This window comes from Anopheles ziemanni, chromosome 3 (genome assembly GCF_943734765.1).
Source record: "Anopheles ziemanni chromosome 3, idAnoZiCoDA_A2_x.2, whole genome shotgun sequence".
NCBI classification, from domain to species: domain Eukaryota; kingdom Metazoa; phylum Arthropoda; class Insecta; order Diptera; family Culicidae; genus Anopheles; species Anopheles ziemanni.
This window is the reverse complement of record NC_080706.1, coordinates 33,624,680-33,647,496: the sequence shown is the minus strand read 5'-3', so window position 1 is coordinate 33,647,496 and position 22,817 is coordinate 33,624,680. Positions and strand designations below refer to the sequence as shown.

General features: G+C 50.5%; 5 protein-coding genes across 5 annotated transcripts; 4 read left to right on the top strand and 1 right to left on the bottom strand.

Annotated features, from left to right (window-relative positions):
- Window positions 1-1,799: 1,799 nt before the first annotated feature.
- LOC131284599 (uncharacterized) lies at window positions 1,800-12,569 on the bottom strand. The gene is made up of 9 exons (XM_058313461.1): window positions 12,130-12,569; window positions 11,144-12,055; window positions 9,751-11,067; window positions 8,699-9,671; window positions 6,525-8,355; window positions 6,214-6,482; window positions 3,679-6,150; window positions 2,489-3,005; window positions 1,800-2,404 (listed from the first exon to the last, which is right to left on the bottom strand). Exons 1-9 carry the CDS (start codon window positions 12,567-12,569, stop codon window positions 1,800-1,802), a joined length of 9,336 nt encoding a protein of 3,111 aa, XP_058169444.1.
- Window positions 12,570-15,545: 2,976 nt separating this feature from the next.
- On the top strand, window positions 15,546-18,270 carry LOC131284598 (L-dopachrome tautomerase yellow-f2-like). The gene is made up of 4 exons (XM_058313460.1): window positions 15,546-15,863; window positions 15,971-16,076; window positions 17,152-17,810; window positions 17,891-18,270. The coding sequence occupies exons 1-4, from the start codon at window positions 15,546-15,548 to the stop codon at window positions 18,185-18,187; spliced, it is 1,380 nt and encodes a 459-aa protein (XP_058169443.1). The 3' UTR covers window positions 18,188-18,270.
- A 249-nt stretch (window positions 18,271-18,519) lies between these two features.
- On the top strand, window positions 18,520-20,285 carry LOC131284596 (L-dopachrome tautomerase yellow-f-like). The gene is made up of 5 exons (XM_058313459.1): window positions 18,520-18,649; window positions 18,711-18,964; window positions 19,208-19,786; window positions 19,853-20,044; window positions 20,136-20,285. The coding sequence occupies exons 1-5, from the start codon at window positions 18,520-18,522 to the stop codon at window positions 20,283-20,285; spliced, it is 1,305 nt and encodes a 434-aa protein (XP_058169442.1).
- An 830-nt stretch (window positions 20,286-21,115) lies between these two features.
- On the top strand, window positions 21,116-22,023 carry LOC131284595 (L-dopachrome tautomerase yellow-f2-like). Its single transcript, XM_058313458.1, has 3 exons — window positions 21,116-21,242; window positions 21,316-21,557; window positions 21,625-22,023. The coding sequence occupies exons 1-3, from the start codon at window positions 21,116-21,118 to the stop codon at window positions 22,021-22,023; spliced, it is 768 nt and encodes a 255-aa protein (XP_058169441.1).
- An 87-nt stretch (window positions 22,024-22,110) lies between these two features.
- On the top strand, window positions 22,111-22,539 carry LOC131284594 (L-dopachrome tautomerase yellow-f-like). The gene has a single exon (XM_058313457.1). It carries the CDS (start codon window positions 22,111-22,113, stop codon window positions 22,537-22,539), a length of 429 nt encoding a protein of 142 aa, XP_058169440.1.
- Window positions 22,540-22,817: the final 278 nt, after the last annotated feature.

Here is a 22,817-nt window from a genome sequence, read left to right as displayed (position 1 = left end):
AGTGCTGGAAGCGGTGTTTGTCGCACAAATCCACCGTCTATAGCAGTACAACGCGGAACTGCACCTTTCAACACGTTTTTTGGCGAGTTTCTTATCGGTGACGATGCATTCGGTTTTAACAAAACGATATTGGAGCTTTAATCTACTTGCATACCGTGAATTCTGGTTTAATGAAAGTTGAAGTGGTTGGTATTTAAGTAGAATGACCTACTCGAAAATAAAGTTCTTGCGTGATAAAAGATCCCATCTGTTGTCTTTAAGGTGTATGGACAGTAACAGCCGGTTGGTTGGTTGAGTCACTCTCAAGAACTCAATAATTTTTTAAAACCGCCAGTTCTAATACCATAGGCCACAGTACACTAGCAATAAAAGCAGGGATATCAGCAGGGTAGCTAAATGATAGTAGCATATTTTTATCTATTACTCTATGTCCTTAATGAGGAAGTATGACCAAACTGAAATGAACTATACTTTATGTTCGATATAATAATCAACAGAATTTTTCCATTTATTTTTGCGAACAATCATCTGAAGTGGGTAAAGGATAAAGGTATCGTATTAAATGTGCATTTTATAAACTCAGTCTTCGTATAGTCTGTTGAGGAAAAACATGTGCGTTGATGGCTTGATTTTGTCAGTACCGATAATGGATAAACCTACATCCCCCAATCGTGTTCGTCAGGTTACTGACTGTTGGAAGACTTACGGACGCAGACTTTTATGGATGAATGGGGCAGTATAAATAAAATCCTTCGAAATAGTGAAGGGATAATGCGGGGTTCAAGAACAGGGTTGATTATTTAAATGCCCGTAAAGGGAAAGATCTAATAAGCTGTAGCGTACGCACAAAAGCAGTCATAAGAACAAAAAATGTAAAAAAAATTAAACTAAAAAAATCATTATCAAGCAGGTACTTACCATACCCGGAGGCGGTTTCTGTCGATCTTCGGAATGTTTCTTTATAAATGAGCCGCGCAGATGTTCTGATAACGTTTCTTACACTTTCTTGCTGTATTTCGCATCCATGTGTGTGTGTGCCATTTCTATCATTTCGTCAACCCTCGAAAAGTACGGTAGTTCTCCGAATGCGCACTTTATGTCGTGCCCAAAAACCTGGTTGAATGTGTTGTTCTCTTCACTGCCGCTAGGCGCGTTTGACCGATACCGATTCGTCAGCTGGAGAAAATGTTTCCGCATTTCCATGCTGTATAGGAAGCATCTATGTACATGTCATTTGTTTCATTTTTTCGTCATCCGGTTCGCAGCCACCTGGGATGTGTGTAGAAATTATTGAACAAATCGAATTGAACAAAATGCAACACCGTGCCCAATGCGCGCTGGAACAAAACCGAGGCGAGATGAAGCGAGTTTCGATATCTCGCCTCTTGTGTGCTCTCCGCGTCAGACTCTTCGTCTTGGAGGATCGTGGTATATCGCGGGGCCAGCTGCCGCCGTTTTTGTGTTGAAATGCTTACGGTTACACTGACTGCGCGAGCCCAACCAACGGCCTTGGCGGGTAATCGTCGATCCATGAGTCGTCTTCGTGCTTTTCGCTCTTTGAGAGCATCGTGTGGTGTGCAGCGAAGGCGATAGCGAAAAATATTAAAAAAGGAAAAATATTACGCGATGGCAGTCGTCAGTGCGTCATGATCGTACATCGATCAGGACACGTATTTCTGTGTTTGTGTGTATGTGTGTACGTGGGGGTGGTGGCATTATGGCACCAAACTGTTTTGCGCAGTTGCGTCGCACACGTTTTACTTTTCGCTACTGCTTTGTTGATGCGCGATTTTGTTTTTTTACTTATTGCTTATCGATGCCGGACTGGCCCCGCGGGGGTGACCCATGTCCAGACTCGAAGAATCCGAATCCGGAAGTCCGTTCACAAGCGAGCTTGTCGTCGGTGGCGGGTGGTGGAAGCTGAGGGCGGCTGGTGGAGAGCCAGTTAACAGTTCCGTGTAAAGATCGTCGAACGAGTGCGCCTGGCTGCTCAGGGAAGAGGAAATGCCATCGAAGGGTACGGAAACGGACGATGCCGGACTGTCGGCGGTGGCCGGATAGAGAACTGGGCAACCGGAAGCGGACGAGACGGGTGTACCGTTCTGCTGTAACCGATGCTTGGATGAGGGTGTCCCGATCGGTGGTTGTTGCGGCCGTTGCAGATCATCTCCACCGATGCTAACCCCGCCCGGGTTTCCATCCTCCAGCAGTCCATCGGTGCCGGCGGAATACTTGGTGCCAGCTGTTGACAACGCATTCGGTTTGCTACTGCTGCTGTTGGTGCCACAGCTGCTAACCGGTGTGTCGGTCGATGGGTTTAAGAAGTAGTTGTATTGCTTGAGCGCGTCCAGATCCCGCTCGTCCGAATCGACCACCTTCTGTTGCTTCGCACCGAACATGTTATCTAATGAAGTCAAATAAACAAATTAAGCCGTTAGTTTGCGTTTCATTTTCTCTCTTTGCTATCCACCCACTTCTGGAAACTTACCACCATACTCCCCGGGTCGATGATGCTGTTGCTGCTGCTGTTGTATCTGCATCTCCTGCATCTGCTGCTGCAACTGGCCCATTTGGTACTCGCGCAAGAACCGCTTCGCGTCCAGCTCGAGCGAAGGAGCGATTAAATCGGCCGAGCTGACCGGCACACGACTGTCCATGAAATCGTTCAACGAAACGCGGGTGGTACGGGGGCCGGAACCACTGCCTGAGCCTACCGAACCGGAGCCGGGACTTAGATCGGAAAGGAGTACCTGCTGCTGCTGTTGTTGATGGGTTTGCTGGATACTTTCCGGCGGGTATTGTTGCGGCCGGTGGTGATGTTGGGCAGTACTTTGCATCATCTGCTGCAGCGACATGCTGCCCGCGACACTTCCGCCGGCTACCCGATCGGCTCTAGCACCGGCAGAAGGAGACGGTGCCGGTATCCTGGTGATCTCGATATCGTTCGTCAAGCTTTGCGCTTGCTGGCGGAGAAGCTTCGACTCGTTGATACTGTGGATGGTAACCTAAAACGAAATGGTACGGAGTAGGCATATTAATTCAGCATCTACATTTAGGCATGTGCATTGAAGTGTACAAAAACTAGAAAAAGCAATGAAATTTTAACAAGAGGCTTTACTTTTTATCCATTGTAATATAACAGATCATTATGTTGTTTGCATAACAAAATGGACAAAGTTCAGCGATTTTTCAAGTAAAAACGATAACCGCTAGCAACATTCTTTTGAAAGCATCATCGCGAGTAGCATTTATTTTGTGTTTGGAACCAATTTGATATCGATATCATTCAAATTGAGCTTTTTTGCAGGCAAAAGAATAAACCAACTACGTTTGATTATTTGTTCGCACGTCCAACTTTATCGCGGATCAAACGAGTTTGATGTTGTCTGACGTGTTCGCGGAAATTTATTAACTGCCATTTATGAAGAAAGATTGGAAATGCATATAGAATCCTGATTAAGGCCACGGCTCGGCCTGCGGAACCCCAAAGAGCAACATATGCCGAAGCACCAGATAGAGAGCAAACGGCTGAATCATGTCGTTCTTTGGACTTGAAGATTGCTTCAATTGGCCAAACAGGTAAGCAAAAGATTAAAACGGATACAGTGACTCACAACTAACAGCTAGGGGTGGTCGTGTTTGCGACAGTAAACAAAGTTTACTACCATTATTACTCACCTCACTGTTCAATCTTTGACCTGGCTGTAGACTCTGCAGGAACGACAGATCGTCGTACCGGTTCAGCGAACCAATTCCACCCAAGCTGCCACCTTTATAGTACGGGTTCGGAGGTCCGTCGTCGTCACAGCAGTGGTGTGCACCCATCTGACCACGAGCCGCTGCAGCCGCCGCCGCCGCCGCTTCCGGTCCGCCCAGATAGTGGTGCCCATGCGAACGTTCCGAACCGATCGCACTTACACCGGCCGTGCCCGTTGGACCCACCCCGGGACGATAGTAGCCGGACGAGGGGCCCATCATGTTACCGCCGGCGGCGTACCCTCCTCCCATGGTTGGATTCATCAGATCCTGCCCGCCGCCAAGGTTGTACCGATCGTACGACGAATAAACGGACGACCGCTGACCACCAGCAGGACCGCCGCCGATCGTCGAGGTGGGAGGTGGCGTGCTGAAGAGATCGTTGCCGACCCCGGATGGGCCACCATTCGCGTGCTGCCAACCGACGGCCGAGGGAGGAACGCCACCCTGCTGCTGTTGGTACTGTTGGTGTTGCTTTTGCTTCTGCGCGTTCTTCATCTCGCTGCCGATGACGGATTTACACTTCCGTGGTTCCATCCCACCGGCCGGATCCATTCCGCCGTCCAGTGGCGGTGGGGGTGGTGGTGGTGGTGGAGCAAATCGTTGCATATAGCCCGGCGGAATGCCACAGTTGTGGCCGACGACACCGGGCGATACGGCCGCCGTCACGAGCGGTGCGCCCGGGCCCCCCATTCCGGGATGAGCGTTCGAGGCCGACGGAAGGATCCCGTTCTCGACCAGATAGGCCGCGTTGAACGGACGAAAACCGGACGCCTCCGGTGGGGCACCACCGGAAAGGGCGTGATGTAGGGCCGGGTTGCGAATCGTGAACATGCCGTTGTCGTTCTTAAAAATCGTTGCCGGCTGATCGTAGCCTAGTGTTGCCCGGGCACCTTGCACGTCCGGTGGCATCATTCCCGGCGGACCGCCGACACCGGGGCGCATTGGGCCAGCACCACCGCCCATCGGGTGGCCAGCCTGCCCCTGGAACATGGGATTGCGCAGGGTTACTATTTTGCTGCCATCAGGACGGCGCGTTGCCGACATTAGTCCTCCGGGGTGTCCGGCCGCTGTTCCGGGCACACCAGTCACGTCCGGATCCTTCAGTTTGTTCTTGTTGCGCCGCTTGTTGCGCTTCTTGCTAGCCTGCCCGGTCGCGTCCTGGGCGGTAGGTTGTTGTTGCCCAAAGCCTTGCTCCTTGCCCTTCAGCTTTGCCGTGTTCACCATTATGACCGCGTCCTGCCCGGCCATTATGGGTGGGCCACCACCAGCCGCCAGCGGCAGTGACGACATCGGATTTACGACGAACATACCCGGGGGGTTCATCCCGGCGCTTCCACCAACGACACCCGGAATGACTGCCGGCTGCTCGAGCGGGTTCGGTACGATCGGTTTCATCGGTTCGCAGATCTTGCGGATCGAGTCACGCTTGAACTTGAGCGCCTCCGCCTGGGACGCGTCGACCCGCGTCAACGTAATGCCCGGCGGTAGGTTTAACCCTTCCACGCGCACTCCGCGACTCAGCTGATCCATCAGGCTGCTACTACTGGAGCAGCTGGAACTGCCGGAGCCACCATTCCCCGCACCAAAGCCTTGTGTTTGCTGCTGCTGCTGCTGCTGCTGCTGCAATTGCTTTCCCTTCGGCTCCTTACCCTCCTTAGCTGGCTGCTGCTGCTGCTGCTGCTGCTGCTGCTGCTTGCCGCCCTGGGCCTTGGCCTGAATAGCGGACTTCTCTAGCTGCGCTTGCGCCTGCGTTTTCGCCTTCGCTACCTTGGCCGAGTTTTGTAGCAGCTGCGATTGGATCGTGGCCTGCGCCTGCTCGAGCTGGCGTATCATTTGCTTGCGCTGCCGGTTCGACAGCCCCGGGCTGTCCAGCATGGCACTGATTTTCTCCACCATCGACTGAGCGGGCGTAAGTTTCTTCGGGCGCGCTCCTAAATCGTTGCCCTCCGTCGTGCCGGTGGATTTTTCCTTGTCCTTCTCGGCATGGGCAGCCTTCGATTGCACCGTCGGATCCTTCGCGGCGGCTTTCTTTTGTGCCGACTTTTTCTCCTTCTCACCGGTCACCTTCACCTTCGACGAGGACGGGGCACCATTAATCGCGCCATCCGATTTACTCTTCGCGGGCGCGCAACTCGTCGAAGAATCGGTGGACGATTTCTGCTTCCCTTTTCCATCCTTTTGCTGTTCCTCTGGCAGCGGCTTGGAGGGCGGCTTCACTTCCGTCTGCTCCTTTTTGAACGGCACCGGCGGTTGTTCCGGTGGCACCTTTTTCTCTTCCTCCTGCTTCTCCTCTTCTCCTTCTTCCTCCACATCCGATTCGGACTCATCGAGGTTGAGCAACCGGAAGGCGTTGTTATCAAACTCTGGATCGATGAACGTTTTCGTAACCCGCTTGCGACCAACCTTTTCATCCCCCGTCGTGGTCGTGGTCGTAGTCGTCGGGTTGACATTGGCAGTGGTTTGCTTTACCGGTGGTTCCTTCTCCTTTTGCTCCTGCTCCTGCTTGGTTGACGCCGGCTTTTGCTTTTCTTTTTCCTTACTCTTTTCCTTCACTTCAGCAGCGGGCTGTTGCTTGTTGGCTTTGCTCTCTTTGGTCGGTTTCCCCTTGGCCGGTTGCGGGGCCGGCGGTACGGCGTTCGGGACAACATTTTCTTTTGCCTTCGCTTGCAGCGAGTCATGCGATTGGTTCCGTTTCGGTTGTTGCTTGGGTAGTGGTTGGTTGGTCGGTTGCTTTTGTTGCTGTTTGACAGCACCTCCACCTCCACCACCACCACCACTACCCCCAGAAACGATTGAATCCTTACTTTGCTTTCGATTAAGCGTCTTCACAACGTCGGAACCCTTTTTCGATCCCTTCGCCGGTTTGGCTTCCTCCTCGTCGCTGTCCAGCAGGTTCAGCCGGGCCACAATTTCCTCAATCTCATCGATGAGTTTGTCCTTTTTGCGTTCCTTTTTCTTCTTACCCTTAGCGTTCGCTTCACTCGCTGGGGCCGGAGGTGCTGCCTCGGATCGAGCCGTCTCCTTCTTCGCCACCGGTACGTTGCTTGCAGGCGGCGTCTGCTGCTGCTGCTGATCCGGCGACATTTGCAACTGGAACAGATTCTTCTTGACTTTGTTCGCCAGAAGAAGCATTTCCGGGATGCCTTTTTGGTCCGCCTGCAGGTTGTGTATCATCTCGACGCTCTGGCGCAACATTCGGTCGCGCAGGAATTCGGTAGTGGACAGTGGCAGCAACTGCTGCTGCTGCTGCTGTTGTTGCTGTTGTTGTTGGTTAGCACCCTTTTTCTTCGATCGAGACGACCGCTTGCCCAGGTTAGCATCGTCTGGTTCTTCGATCAGCTCAACGTTGTGTTGAACGAGATGTTGATTGTGCTGGCTCAGTTCGGCAAATGGATTGCCCAGCGGCAATTGCTGCTGCTGCTGCTTCGTGCCTTTTTGGTTGACCTGCTTCTTGACATGCTCTACGGTGACCGAGGCGGTTGTGGCTGGTTTCGGCGGCTCTCGAACGGTGTTCCCGTCTTTGGCTGGACCGCGTCGAACGAGCTGCCCGTTAACGAACGTGTACAGCACCTCGTCCTGGTCGGGCGAGTCACCCTTTGCGGTCACCGTTACCTGAGAGGTGGCATGCGGCAACAGAGTCCGTTTGATCGTCACTATCTGCCGCGTGGTACCGGGCGGATCTTCCAGATCGCTTTGTGGTGCCGCCGGTGGTAGTGGAACCTGCTGGTGTCCACGTAACTGAACGTGAGCGTATGCGGCATTGGCCGAGGTCAAATTGGCGTTTGGTGGCGGAGGCATAGGATTATGCTGCTGCTGTGCGGTAGGAATACCTTGCTGTTGTGGCCAGCCGGAACGAGCAGCCCGCGGGACCGGGTCGGTTATAAAGGCATCCAGTTGGAAGGGAAATTCCGGCATGATAGTTCTAATGCTGGCCACCAGCGTTACTATCTCCTGCTCGAGATGGTTCTTCCGCTCACGGAATGCCTTCAGTGCGCCTTGGATTTCGGCCCGTTCGCGCTCGCTTAACCCGGTGCGCTTCTGCAAATGCTCGTGCGCCAGTTGTTCTTCCCGCTTGCAGTCGTGGAACAGTTCCTGCAGCTCGTGCAGCTGGCGGACCATTTTCTGGCCACTCTTCTTAAGCAACTTTTTGGTCGCCTTGTGCTTCTCCGCCGCTACGGCTTCCGCCATCGTCGGCGAGAGCGTTGCCATCAGCGACGGTGACACGGCGGTCACGGACGGTGCCGGGGCAAACGCCGACGACGACGACGACGACGACGGTGGTTGCTTTGAATCCGATCGGGTTGGTTTGCTACCGCCGGGTTTAGTAGCGTCAGCATCTTTACCCATCGCGTCATCTCCCTCGATGTAACGGATGAGATCCTCAATCGATTGCTCGTAGCTCGCGCTTGCCTCCGGTGACACCGATTTGCGCGCCCCTTTGCGAACCGCCTTCTCGGGAACCGTCTTCCGAACGACGTTTGGTGCCTGGGTTTTGCTTTTTGTACCTGCCGTCGCTCCCGATTGATTTTTTCGCTCATTTACGCGCTTTCGAAGGCGTTCGCGTGTTTCGTTCGTCCGTTGATTATGATTGCACTCCTGAAAACGGATGTGGAAGTGAAAGAAAATAAATTAACAACGAATCACAAATCAAATGATATGTTACGGTAATGTTGAGGAAATTTAAATGCAGATGGGAGAGTCTTCCCATTCTTTTACTTTATTAATCCGTTATTCAAAGAATCGTGAATTTTTGGTATTCATGAATCTTTCTTGCAAAGATTGATAAATCTCAACATAGTAGTAAAAAGTCATTCAGATCCATGAATCAGAATCTCAATTACCCAATACTAATAAAAAAAATAGATTTGGAACTCGAATGAATGGTGACACCACACTGGCGGCTCCCAGGTGCTCAGATTTGTAGAGAATCGGTACGTACATTCTGGCCAAACAAGGTGCAATAGTAGCAGACGCAAGTTCCGTCCACCTTGTCCCCTCCTCCAGCTGGTGAAGCGGCAACGGACGAGTTGGCACCGCCACGATGACACGACTTTTTGTGCTCGTCTTTCGAATGGGCCGTGGCTGCCTTCGCCTTAGAGGAACCGGAAGGGACGACACACGGGCAAGGCTTCCCGCAGTGCGTATGGGATGACGCAGCTGGGGTCGCGGTCGGTGGTGTCGGTTTGGAGGCAGCGGAAGCACCCGGTACACGTTGATGTCCACCGCTACTACATTGCGCTCCGTGGGGAGCCGGTTTCGTTAACGCTTTCGTCGGTGTCGGTGCAGCAACAGCAGCAGTTCCGTTACCCACCGGAGCGTTGGGTGGTTTTGACAGAGGCGTCCCGCTACCGCCAGGTGCCACAGATGCTACCGGCGCGTGTTTCGACGGTATTTTATTTGCGGCCAACTTCGCGAAAGCGGACAACTTTGCGGGCGTATTCTGCTGGTCCGACTCTTTGCCCGGTGCTCCCATGCATTTGCCCTCGTTCAGGGAGGATTTCGATGGCGGTGGGGTTGCTGAAACTGTTTGCGCCTTTGGTGGAGGAAGGGGAGGATTCCCTTCTTCCAGACGGGCCTCGGGCGCAGAGGTGGTGCACGCTTGTAGTGCATTGTCCGGGTGGACTCGTTTTGCATCAGACGACGCATTTTCCGGCTGCGTCGAGATACGGGCAGTTTTTTGTACTTCCTGCTCCTTCTTCACAACCTTCGATGACACTTCACCACTGGAAGCAACTCCGGCGGCGGATGGTTTCGGGATGGAATTGGAAACTTTCGAGTCGTGATCCGTTTCACCTTTCGGCGGCTCGACCTTTTCTTTCCCCGGTGTCTCCCCCGCTGGACCGTTGCAAGTATGGGGTTGTTCACTCATCTCCTGCATCAAATTTTGTGCTATATTCCGTTCCTGTAAGTTCCTGGGGTAGTAAAAAAAAAAAAGAAGAAATTAAACATCAATTACTGCAAAACGAACATTATATACCTAATAGTACTTACTTGCTATTGCCTGTTGTGGTGTGACTGCTACTGCTGCCGCTGGCCAATGTCCGCGAATCCACGGCTCCGGGCGTTTCTTGCCTTTTCGCAAGCACTTTAACCGCGCTGATCATACCATCGTACTGACATCGCTTACAACCCTCGCAGGCAAGGATGCTGCTGGCGCTCTCACTCGCCAACGTGTCGCTTGTCGGTGAATCGGCGGCGGCGGCAGCGGCGGCCGCAGCAGCAGCAGCAGCGGCCGCGACGGCAGCCGCTGTAGTATCCGTCGTAAGGCCGACCGAAAGCGACGAACAAGATGACGATGAAGATGATGAGGAGGACGAGGACGACGAAGAGGACGATGAGGCCGAGGACGAGAGGGTCGATGGGCAAGGGGCTAACATGGCGGCAGCATTCGTCTCGAGCCGGGATCGCTGCATCGCTCGTATCTGCAACGTTCGCTGTCGATCGAGCTCGTGCTCCCGTTCTTTCTCATTTTCGCACTCCTTATCGTAGCTCGTCAAATCGATCGTGATGTCGTTGTTCTTCACGACAAAAAACTTGCTAAAATACTGATAGAGCACGGCGCGCGGCGGCACGTGCATCTCGTGCATGAAATACTCGGCCAGTTCCGCCGCCCGGCTGGGTGACATGTCGAAGGATGAGTTCTGCGGCGCCCAAAACATATCGATGCACTGCAACGGGTGCATCTTGTTCTCCACGTCCCCCAGCCACCGGCGGTCGAGGCCCTCGCAGACGTGGCGCACAACGCCGCACGCCTTCATGTTCCAGCTGCCCGCCAACCGGATGCGTAGCTCGTCGCAAACCGGCTTGTACGAGCGGAGCAGCACCCGGGAGTGATTGGGTGGGTACAGCATCGCGACGATGTTGAGCGCCACGATGCACGGTACCTGCTGGCAGGGCTTCGTCTGAAAGGTGCAAAAGCGCGACGGTTCCAGTGTGGCCCACTTGTACTTCTGGCGCCCCGACAGGTGCTTGAACGTTGCCCAGGCAATGTGATACAGCTCATCCGCATCGTCCGCCGCTTTCCATTCCGCTTCAAGTTCGCCGTACCCGGTCTCCATCGCTGTGCCGTTCAGCTTGGCCGCCAACGCTCGCCCATTGAGAAGAAATCCGCCCGACCGTTGGTGCCCGTTTGCCGTCGGCGTACTGCCACCATCGTCACCACCAAACAGATTCAGCGGGCCCTCCTTTTCCAGCAGCGTGTCGTTGGATCTTATGCACATACACATCAAGCATCGCTCGTGTACTTTTTTTTTCGAGCTGGTGGTAAAGAAACCGCCTGCTATGATGCACGTTTGACACTTGCATAGACTAAAAAAAAGAGGCAAACATATACATGCAGGAAATTCGTTGATTTACACAAACCAAACCGGGTACTGCTACTTACATATTGTGCGGATCAAGCGCTAAGTTACAGGTAGAGCATTTCATCAAGTTTGTAAACGTTGTCAGTCGTTCGCTGCTGCCCGGAATCCACTTGGTTTTCAGACAATGCACCACGTACTCCCAGACAAGCTGCCGATCTTCGAGCTCCAGCCACTCGGTTATCGGTCGTCCCGGTTTCCCATGCAGCTCCGTGACGGCGTCGGGTGCGTATCGAGCGTCCCGGATCGACTTCAGCAGTGCGTGTACCGTTTTGATGCGCGCTCGCCGTTCGCTATCCTCCGGCCCTCGATGGTAGTTGTACAGCAGCGACCACACATCGACCCACTCGAGCGAGATCCCGCACATTTCCTTATCGAACTTGAAAAACCGTGCCACCGTCTCTTGGTACTCGCGACCGGACAGCTGCATCATCCGGGCCATACACTCCGGTACGATCTTCTGCACCTCGTAGTAAAAGTACCGCTGGTAGATGCGCTGATTGATCATCTGCCAGTTCAGCCCGAACTTGAAGAGATGCCGCTGCTCCAGCATCTGCAGCAGCGGCGTGACATTGGTCGCCGACTGGCACAGCTTCCGGTACCCGGTCAGAATGTAGTCGAACACGTCCGGCGGACTGTACTCCCTGCCGACGCCCGCTTCCGCGCTCTCGGTGAACAGATTCTCGAACCCGATACAGTACACCTGCACGATGGAGCGTAGCTGCAGACAGAGCAGCTCGAACAGCTGGTGCGGATCGCGCGAGGTCAGCACGTTCGAAAGCATCACAAACGCCATTTCGTTGGACAGCGGCAAATTCGACGCGAGCGACACCTGGTTCATGTTGTTCGTTTTGAAACGTGCATCCGAGAACCACTTGCGCGACGATTTGCTCATTAGCTCCATGTACTGATTGTAAAGTGCATTATCTTCGGATCTGCGGATGGGTTAAATGCAAAAACAGCTTAGTTAGCGAATGGTTGCTATGCCACCGTAAGCAGCAATACTTACTCTGGTATCAAATCGTAGTATTGTTTCATCAGCAGCTGCAATCGGTCCCAGAGCGAGTTGTACTGGCAATCCTCGGCGTACAGCTGCACCACCATTTCTCGGGAATTGTTGCACGAACGACAACAGCACTTGAGCGGAAACAAATTTTCGGCGTGCTGTTGCTGCTGCTGGTCAGGCGTTGGCGTCAGGTCGGAACCATTCTCCGCGACCGGAACGCCATTCTCTTCGTCAACATCAATCACTGTTTTCTGGATAAGCATATCTAACTTCCAGCTGAGACAGTGCAGTTTGCATTTGCCAGTGCGGCCATCTTTTGACGGCGGTTCCTCGATGGCTAGTGTTGAGTCATTGCCGCCGTCCATGGACGATGTTGCTGCGGCAGCCGCTGTTGGTCCTCCACCACCGCCGCTGCCCGCGGTCTCGTGCAGCAAAATTGACATTGCTTGCAAGTTTGTAGTATATGCTCCCAGGTTTGCTTTTGCTTTCTACTCCTTCCGCCCCGGTATTGCGGTTGCCCACCGGGGGTACACGACACAAATGTAGTTTCTCTTCTTTACCCGAAAAAACCCTCCGCCGTAGTCGCACAACACTGGCTTACATTGGAAAACGGTACGCACCTACTACGCCGCGCTGCCGTACACAAACAGGATGTGTATGGAAGGAACGGAACAGGATGTGCCGTCCCTTTCGCTTTGTGTCAATTGCACTGCTACTATACTGTTTGTGTTCCGCTGCTCTGCGGCCCGCTTTCAAGGATGATTGTAGCGCAAAGGTTGATCTGAAAACGAGTAAAACCCCACATCAAGACTCTTTCCGGCAGTACAGCGGCGGCTTTCCCGGGCTCCAACTGTGCCACTTACCGACTATGCTGTATAGCACACACGTCTTTCTTGCGATGAATAAAAATTGTCTTCCGGGGACCGCTGACCCCCGATCGTAAACGCAGTAAACGTGTCGCGCTAACGCGGCCAGCACATATTACACGGTGCAGATTGCTGCAAACGGAAAAATGGTACTGTAATACCACGATCGGCAAACGCACGATTCTCAAAGATTGCCGTCAGAAGGTTTTTGTGAACGTGATATGTGTACTTGTACAGACTGTTCTCAGCACGCAGCTAGAATGAAAGATACGTCCAAAGTATGTATAACACTGAAAAAGGTAGAGCAAAGTAGAGCATTTTGACAGCGACAATCAGTTAACAAGTTTTACCAATAAGAAATTAGTCAATACGCAACAACAAACTTTGAGCTTTGAATTGTTTCTGTTTAATGTTTTTTTACGTTTTTTTTGTTGTCAAACCTACTTTTCGATGATAAGATTATAAATTAGATACCACATTGACGCCATTTTGAGAAAAATAGTACTTCAACAATAAAATTCTACCTCTAAGAGGTCTGTATACGCCTTGAACGTCCGAAATGACAGCTTTTGACAACAATCGGCCATCTTGCCAATACGCAGTTCAAAAGCACGGAAAATTGCGTTGAGACGGTTGAAAGTGAACTTCTCAGTGCAATGCAAAATATAGTGTTCAACATTATTCAACACTCTTCTCAATGATAAAGATTTGGACAACTTGTCAAGAAAAGTTAGCAGAAGTGAAAAATTTCGTATCCTGAGGACGTGTGACTCTAAACAGCTTGCCTTAGTAGCAGTATCGAAAACATCAGAATCCCAGAAAATGGTATGTTTTGAGCTTTATTAGTTTTGTTTTGCTCTAGGGAAACGACTGAACCAGTTCTTTAGCACTTGAGGTTTAATTTAGACAAAAATTAGAACCTTGGTTTTTATTAACTAATCTCTAAAAGACTTGAAATTTGGAGAAGGAGAATACTAATTCATTATTGGAATGTCAGATATATGATATCTTGCTTTTCAGCACAGCATTTGATTCTTTTTATTGCCTTCCGGTTATTGAACAATTTGTTTTTATTCTTGTAAAAACGTTTCGCGCTGTTGTGTTTTCCTTGATTGACTAATTTGGCGTTCTTTCTATCAACCGCACCAAGTAATTTGTGTTCCGACACTCTCGCAAGCTTCTTGCCTATTTCAAAATATTCCTTGTTGATGTATTTTTCTCTTTTCAGAAACAACTTGCCCAGAAAGACCATTCCCGTTTCCATATTTTCATTCATCATTTTCACGAAGACTTACTTAAAGGGGCTACTAGTTAAAACCATTGCAAGCTGGTACAAAGCAAATTCATATCGAAAAACCGTCGGGGATCAACACCAGATTAATGTGACGAAATGGCTTTGGTGAGTAATAACCGCAATCTTTATTTTTATAATAATTAAACAAACTCACATAGTTGTGATTTACAAGATATTCGTTGCAATTGTCTCTGTACTTTGTTCAATTTGATACCCATAATCATTATTCCTCGTTTTGCAATAAGCTTTATTATTCCCCCGTCAAGAGATGAGAGTTTAATTTTAGCTGAATAGTAGAGAACAAGGTTTGAGACTGTATAGTGTTTGAGAAGCGTAGCATTCCAATGATCCTCAGGCAAGAACTTTGTACGTATTAGATGGTGCATATGAGAATGATTAAAATAAAAGCACCTTAGCGAGCTTGCTTATAATGTTTATTCATCTAGAATAATTACATATTGCAGACCTGTAGACACTAGAAACAAGCATAGGTTGTCGCTGGTCCAGGTTGTCTTCACCATTAGAGAATCTGCATCTTGCAATTTTGAACAGAAAGCAGGCGGTTTCTCTTTCAAACCCATTTTTTAATGACAGAATGAAATTCTATAGAGATTTCGTTTCGGTAGTTTCAATTTTTTTATCGACCCGACATATCTTGCACGTTTGGTTGTCATCCATAAATTATAAAGATGGATTGCCAAAGTTCAAAGCTTTACGTTAGAATCTCATTCAGATTCTCTGCTAGCCCACGCACACGTCTCATCGGTAATCTGCTTGAAACCTCTAACCTACGACCGAACATTTCATTTCCACTTTATTAGCGTTACGGTCGCACGATCTTTCCTTTTTTTTACAAAAAAACAGCAGGTGCCCACGTCCATGTATGTTTGTCGAAAATGTCTACCTCTGGATTTCCAGTCATCTCAGGTCACATTATGCTAATGATTCCCAATATTCAATAAAAGAACATAAGAATAGGCATGTTCTTTTTTTTCCAATGGTGAAATGAAACATACAGGACGGGAGGATGAAATAGACAGAGTAGAGGAAGAGAGAAACATATATGAAAGTCGGCTTGAACCGGTTGCGAGGGAAGCAGCTTGACGAAAGGGATTACGCCGAAAGAGGATTCGTATAACTACTCGTGTCCGAAAGCGTTCAGCATCATTTGGACTGCACGATCGAAGTCGATCGGACGCAGAGCTGATAACGAGCTGCTAGTTCTGGTGATCAAGTGTTGTAAGTGGACAGTAATAGTGATGCCGCGATCATACGGAGTATTCCTACTCCTGACGGCGCTGGTAGCGTATGCCAGTGGCCAGGTAGATGAGGTCCTTAAGTGGCAGAAGGTCGAGTACGATGTGCCGGCCGAAGTACTGCAGCGTCCAAATGGCTACATCCCGATCGGCAACATTCCGATGGGAGCCGTGCACTACAAGAACCGAGTGTTTGTTGCGGTGGCCCGTCGTCGATGGGGTATTCCGTCAACATTGAACGTGGTGGACATTTCGCCTCCGTTCCCCAACGACAACGTTGTCCTGAAACCGTACCCCAACTTTGCTCTCAACGAGCTTCGGGTGAGTGGATTAGATTTAATGTATCCGTTTTGCCAGGTTGAAAGCATTTCCTAATTCTTTGCTACATTTTTCTTTTATTTCCATCGCATTCATGTTCCATAACGCAGGCGGATCTGCAACCAGATGCTAACAGAATTGTCACCGTCTATCGGCCACGTGTTGATCGCTGCGATCGTCTATGGTTTGTCGACACTGGAATGATGGAAATCCCCGGTAAGTTCCAAGCGTATCAATAACAATCGTCAGTCAGCGAATAAGCCGTCCAGTTTGCCTTGGTCAAAAAAAAAGAGAAATGTCCCAAATACGGTAAAATACGTTCGTTATCGCGTTGTTTAGCTTCGTGGGTCATCTGACTCTCAGTAGAGGTCGCATAATCTATGCTTGAAAGGGCGTTGATGGCGTACCACGCTAGTAGCTTTAGAATGATGTCTAAATTGCCTTGTTCCTGGTGCTATTAATGCTTTCATCAAACCTTCCCTTTCTCTGGTTCGGTATTGTATTATCTGTTTTATTTGTCGATTCCCTTCTCGAGGACTGTGGCTCAGCGTTTCCCGTTTTATTTTGCGAGTAAACCGGTCTTTGGTTACTTTATCGCCCGGCGTTCGGTTTCCGACCGGGGGGAACCGAACCGGTTGGAAGTGTGAACGAGCAGGTTTTTATTTTATTTTATTTTTCCCGTCGTCTGCTGACCTGAAAGATGTTTATTGTCATTCAAGATGAAAAACAAACAGATTTTGGTCAAGGTTTCAGCTATCCTCAGGGTTTTGGGGGTTTTTACTGTGGCAGACTGAGAGTTTGTCACTCGTCTGCTGCAGATATCATCTTAACAGGTTCTTTTGTTACTGTTTCCGTTGGCTGGATGGCAATATGTTATGCGGAATGCACCTGTTCTTTCTTTTTGGGAATAATTTACTTTTTTGATTAAACATTTACACGAACTGTTCAATTGGACATCATCATCTCAACTAAAACCGAAGATTACGTTGGAAATGTTTGCCGCCCACAACAAGATTTATATGACAACATAGCTTTCTTCAAATGGGTCTTTTTGAAGGCTTTGAGCTCACTAATAAATGATTCACTAATTCACAGAGATCAGTTAATTAAATATACCGTAAGAGACTGAACGCAGGAGAAACCCATGTTATACACTTTGCCTACTTTTAGGCGCACCCGATGATCATTCATATTTGAGATCGTTTCCTTCCGTTCGTGTCTTTGGGATTCAAAAAAATCTTTGCTAAATTAAGTTTTAAAAACTAATCAATATTATTTTGCTGTTTTATAGGAAATTTCACCGTTGTCCAGCGTCCGTCGGTGTGGTCGATCGATCTTAAAACGAACGAGCCGATCCATCGTTTTGAAATCCCCAAGGAGGCTGTCGAGACCGGGTACGGGCTGACGTCGATCACCCTCGACGTGGACCCCACCGACTGCGAGAAGGTGTTCGTCTACATCTCCGATCTGCAAACGTACCGCATGGTGGTGTACGACTACCAGAATCGCCGGGCGTGGCGCTTCCTGCACAACTATTTCTTCCTGAACCCGCTGGAGGGCGACTACACCATCCAGGGTATCAACTTCGCCTGGGACGATGGCATCTTCTCGATTGCCCTCGGTAACCCCGATCCGGCTACCAAGTTCCGCACGGCGTACTTCCACGCCCTGTCGAGTAACTCCGAGTTCACCGTGTCGACGCGTGTGCTGCGTAACGAAACGGCATCCCAGCGCTCCTGGCACGGCGCGGACTTCCAGCTGCTCGGGTACCGCGGTGCCCGCACGCAATCGAGCATCCACGCGTTCGATCCGGAAACGGGCGTCATCTTCTTCGCGTTGATCCAACAAAATGCAGTCAGCTGTTGGGACTCGAACAAGCCGTTCGCTCCGCAAAACATGGCCATCGTGTACAAGAACGACAAGGACATCGTTTACCCCAACGATCTTTCGGTAAGTCTCTGGCACTTCGAGGCGTACCGAGTGGGCTGGCTTTCTTTTACACTACCCTTTGCATTGGCTCACGTTTGCAGATCGACCAGGATGGCTACGTGTGGTTTATGACCAACTCGATCATCAAGCTACTATACTCCGAGCTGAAGCTGGACGAGTTCAACTTCTTCGTGTGGCGCGCCAACATTAAGGAGATCATCAAGGGAACGGTTTGCGATCCGGCTTCGCCACCAAACACCCAAACCACGCAGCGCTTCGGCGACTCGAACAACAACGACCGCGTGACTTTCTACGAATTCAAGGATAGGCCCGGTCCGGGTGGTGGCCCGCACGGCGGCTGGGGACATGGCAAGGGACACGGTGGACGTTACCATTAAGTGTTTCACGGGAATTGTGCGGGATTGACCGCAATTGGGCATGAGAGCGGCAAATAAAAGTGTGCCCCAAATGTAAAAGGCGCTTCGCAAAGTTCGTAAAAAAACAACAATGTGTGATTTAATTCTTTGTGTGCGCAAGACAAACATTCGAAACATGCTGCAGTCCTGCCATGAGCAACAACTGGACGGCGTCTAGTACGGAAGAAGGTAAATGATCGACAGAAAGCGTTCACCGGAGAACCGGTTAGTGGTCGATTGAACCGAAGCGTATTAAATGAAGCCTTATGACGTGCGTTTCGCATCAGAGCTTATCGAGCTGTTTTCGCGACAAGATGTGCTGGAAGGAACCGGTGGTGATCGTGTTGTGTTGCTTGGCGTTGGTGGTGCCCATCCGGTGTGACGAGTTCGAGGAGGTGTTTCGGTGGAAATTGCTCGATTTTAATAACCTTACCGATGCTGAAGGTCTGTAAAAAGACGCTCGTACGCTCGGGAATTATAAAGGACCCGTTTTTGCCACTTCCAGAAGGTGCACCGGGAATTTTCTTCCCGGAGGAGGTGGACGAACCCACGACCAACGGTCTGAACGAGAGTTTCACGCGCTACCACAATCTGCCAATGGGAGTGACCCACCATAAGGGCCGGCTGTTCGTGACCATACCGCGGCGCCGCACGGGCATACCCTCGACGCTGAACGTCATTGTGCTGGACCAGGTTCCGGCCGGTGAGAAGTCGCCTCGGTTGACGGCCTATCCGGATTTGATCACGAACAAGCTGCGGGTAAGTTTTTGCCGTTTTAAATATTCTTCTTTGCACTGTGAACGACTGCAGAACATAAATGTACTCTTCTTAACGATCCATTCGTTGCACTCTTTCCGGTTGGTGATCAGAATCAAAACTGGTTTTTAAAATCGATCGTTGATTTGTTTTGTTAGACGGTTCTTCTTAGATCGCTCTCGATGTGTTTCAACTACACGGAGCAAGAACTAATTTACTTTTGCTTTTTTTTCCGCGCTCGAGCAGAAATCGTATGAACCCGACCCGAAGCGATTGGTGTCTGTCTATCGAACCCGTGTCGATCGCTGCGATCGCTTGTGGTTCGTCGATACGGGCTTTCTAGAGTACCCAGGCCACCGCAAGCAGGTACAGCGGCCCGCTCTGTGGATCATCGACCTGCTGCAGGATCGTAAGGTGCGCCAGTTCGAGATACCGGAGTCCATCGTGGCCGAGGGGCACGGTATGGCGAGTGTCACCGTCGACTCGTCCGCCGACGATTGTGAGGCTGCGTTCGCGTACATCCCCGATCTTGCCTTCTATCGGCTGTACGTGTATAGCTTCAAGGAGAACCGCATGTGGAAGTTCCAGCACGAGTTTCTATCGTTCGATCCGCGCATGACCGGATTCGGGGTAGCCGGCGTGCGGTTCCGCTGGAATGATGGCATATTCTCGGTGGCGCTGGGCCCGCTGGCAGGGGCTAACGCTGCCGATGGGCGGAAAGTCTTCTTCCACGCGATGGCCAGTACCTCCGAGTACCAGACGACCACACCGGTACTCCAGAACGAAACGCTGGCCAAGGTCGGTGGCTATGATCATCTGTTTACGGTAGGTATCATCCTGGAGCTTAATCCTGGGCTCCAAATAAAATAGTCTCATCGATTCTCTACACAGCACCTTGGCGAACGAGGATTAAAGACACAGTGCACAATTCACCAGTACGACCCCGCGACGGGCGTGCTCTTCTACGCCGAGGTCAACCGTAATTCGATCGGCTGCTGGAACTCGGCCCAACGGTTCGATCCGGAGAACCATGGTATCGTCCATCTCGACAATCGAAACTTCATCTATCCGTCCGATATGACGGTAAGTTCCCTGGGTTAAAAGTAATCTTTCACGTACGAAGAAACGATCACGAATTCCCTCCCTCCTCTCTCACTCTTTAATTCTATTCCAGCTCGACAGTGACGGTGAACTGTGGGTGATGACGAACACACTGCCGCGGTATGCGTACGCGAAGCTCGACATCGAGGACTATAATTTCCGCATCTGGCGGCAGCAACCGGCTAAAGCGATCGCGGGAACCATCTGCGCACCGGGTGCATAAGACGCTCTCTCTACCCCCTTTTGCACTTGTTAGTGTCAGAAGGTGATTAAAGTTCATTTGCAAACTTTTCTGTACGACGGGTTTTGGTGCGTGTGTATGTGTGTGTGTGTGTTTATGAAATCGATGTAATTAATGTAATGGGGTAGCCCCGGTCATCGATTCGAGTGATTGAAGATCGCGGATTATGATAGATGCACTCTCAGTCGCGATCAAATCGCCAAGGATTCAAGTAATCCACTGCACTTGCCCATAGGTACCTGTAAATTGCAACAACCGCTTTGAACAGTTTCCCAACTTTTTTGTACGAGTAAGTTGCAAAAGGTGTGCATTAATAAAAACGTGGTAAATTGAAAGATTGTGAAACAGCTTTTCTGTAAGAGATTGTTTAAGAACAGCTTGGCTGTGGTGGATCCGAATATAATCTGGGTACTCCCTCCCATTTTCTACCGGTTCCTGCTGTATCTGTAGTCCAATACCAGAAAGTTGAAGTAAACCATGAGTTATTATTTTTTACAGCAAAGTGTTTCCCTATAAAGCCAGCAAAAATACTGTAAATAGCTAAATGTAATAGTACTCAAGAGGTGTATTTACAAACCAACCTGTCGAAGAATCAAAAAGTAAATTTCCTTGAAAAGAAACCTTCGATCCGGCTACATTGAAGATCAGGAGTACAGGACCATCACGTTCGAGTCTATAAAATTACAAGTGGCAAACATAAACCATGCTAATATTTAAGTTCTAATCGGTAGGCACGTGCAACGTGCAATCGTTATCTGATCAAGGGAAGTCTCGTTGGATTATCGCCACAAACGCGGAACTGTGCAACAAAAATGAGCCTCCTCATATTATGCGAATGTTTGTTGCTGCTTGCTGTGTCCCGTGTGCAGACCACGGAGTTTGAGAAAGTGTTCGAATGGAAGCAGATCTCCTATGCCGATCTTCCGAACGAGAGAAATGGTAAAATGGCCATAACATAAACACTACTGTTTAGGTTGCGAGCAACAATTACTATAGTGTTTTGGGGTTCCAGGGAAGGGCTCTGCGATTCTTTTTCCACGGGTGCAGGGAGATGCCGAGAACGAGTCGTTCCAACCGTACAACAACATCCCGATGGGAGCGACACACTACAAGGACCGACTTTTCATTACCATTCCTCGACGACGCCCGGGTGTGCCAGCTACGCTGAATGTGATCGACCTGCGCCAGGTGGTACCCGGTGACAGAAGTCCTCCCTTGACGGCCTACCCAACCTATCCGATCAACGAGCTAAGGGTGATGGTTTTGCGTTGACGATTCTAGTGTACTTTGGGGTAATGAGTTCCCTGGTTGTTTTCCACAGCCTCAGTATGAACCAGACCTGCGGCGGCTGGTTTCGGTGTATCGCACGCAGGTGGACGCCTGTGGGCGCCTCTGGTTCGTAGACACCGGGATGCTAGAGTATCCGGACAACCGCCGGCAGGTGCAGCGTCCGCAGATCTGGATCGTGGACCTGGAACGGGACCATCTCGTGCGTCGCTTCGCCATCCCGGAGTCGATCGTCGCGGAAGGGGTCGGCATGGCTAGCATCACGGTGGACGTTGAGCCGGAGAACTGTGACGGAGCGTTCGCGTACGTGCCGGATCTGGTTGCGAACGCCATCTACGTGTACAGTATGCGGGCGGACGAAATGTGGGCGTTTGGCAATCACTCCTCGTTCCGGCACGATCCAACCCGCGCTGAGTTCAACGTGGCCGGCTAGCGGTTCCGCTGGGATGACGGTGTCTTCTCGGTGGCGGTTGGCCAGCGGGATCCGGAGGTGGACTCGCGGTTGGTTTACTACCATCCGATGGTGAGTACGACCGAGTTCGGCACGTACACCAGCGTACTGCAGAACAAACCGATCGCCATGTCCGGCAACTACGAGGGACTGTTCGAGGCGCTGGGGGATCGCGGTGCGTCCACACAGTCCACCATGCACCATTACGACGCCAAGACGGGAGTACTCTTCTACGCCGAGGTGAACCGCAATTCGATCGGCTGCTGGAACACTAATCAGGTGTACGGGGCTGACAACCACGCCGTGGTACATCTGGACAATCGGGAGCTGATCTACCCTAGTGACCTCACCAGCGACCACGACGGGACCCTTTGGGTGCTGACCAACAACTTGCCAAACTGGATCTACTCGCGGCTGAACGAGAGTGACTTTAACTTCCGCGTATGGCGTCAGGATCCGGCTGTGGCTATCCGGGGCACCAAGTGTGATAACTTATAATGGACAGTTTCGGATATATCTCTGAAAATTCATACTTTGCTTTTTTTATTTCACTTTAAATGAGTATATGTTTGCAAATTTGTGCATAGTAACATTTTCTAGTTTAATTAATTATTTAGGTGATCTTTGATCCTTTCTTCTTTCACTATGCGAGTCGGGGTATATCCTCCTACGTTAAGTCGAACGTTTGTTCCCTTACTCGTATTCAGAGGCATACCGACTCTGTCACGAGCTCCATGAAAGAAGATCTTTGATCCATGCATTGATGTGTTAGTAAA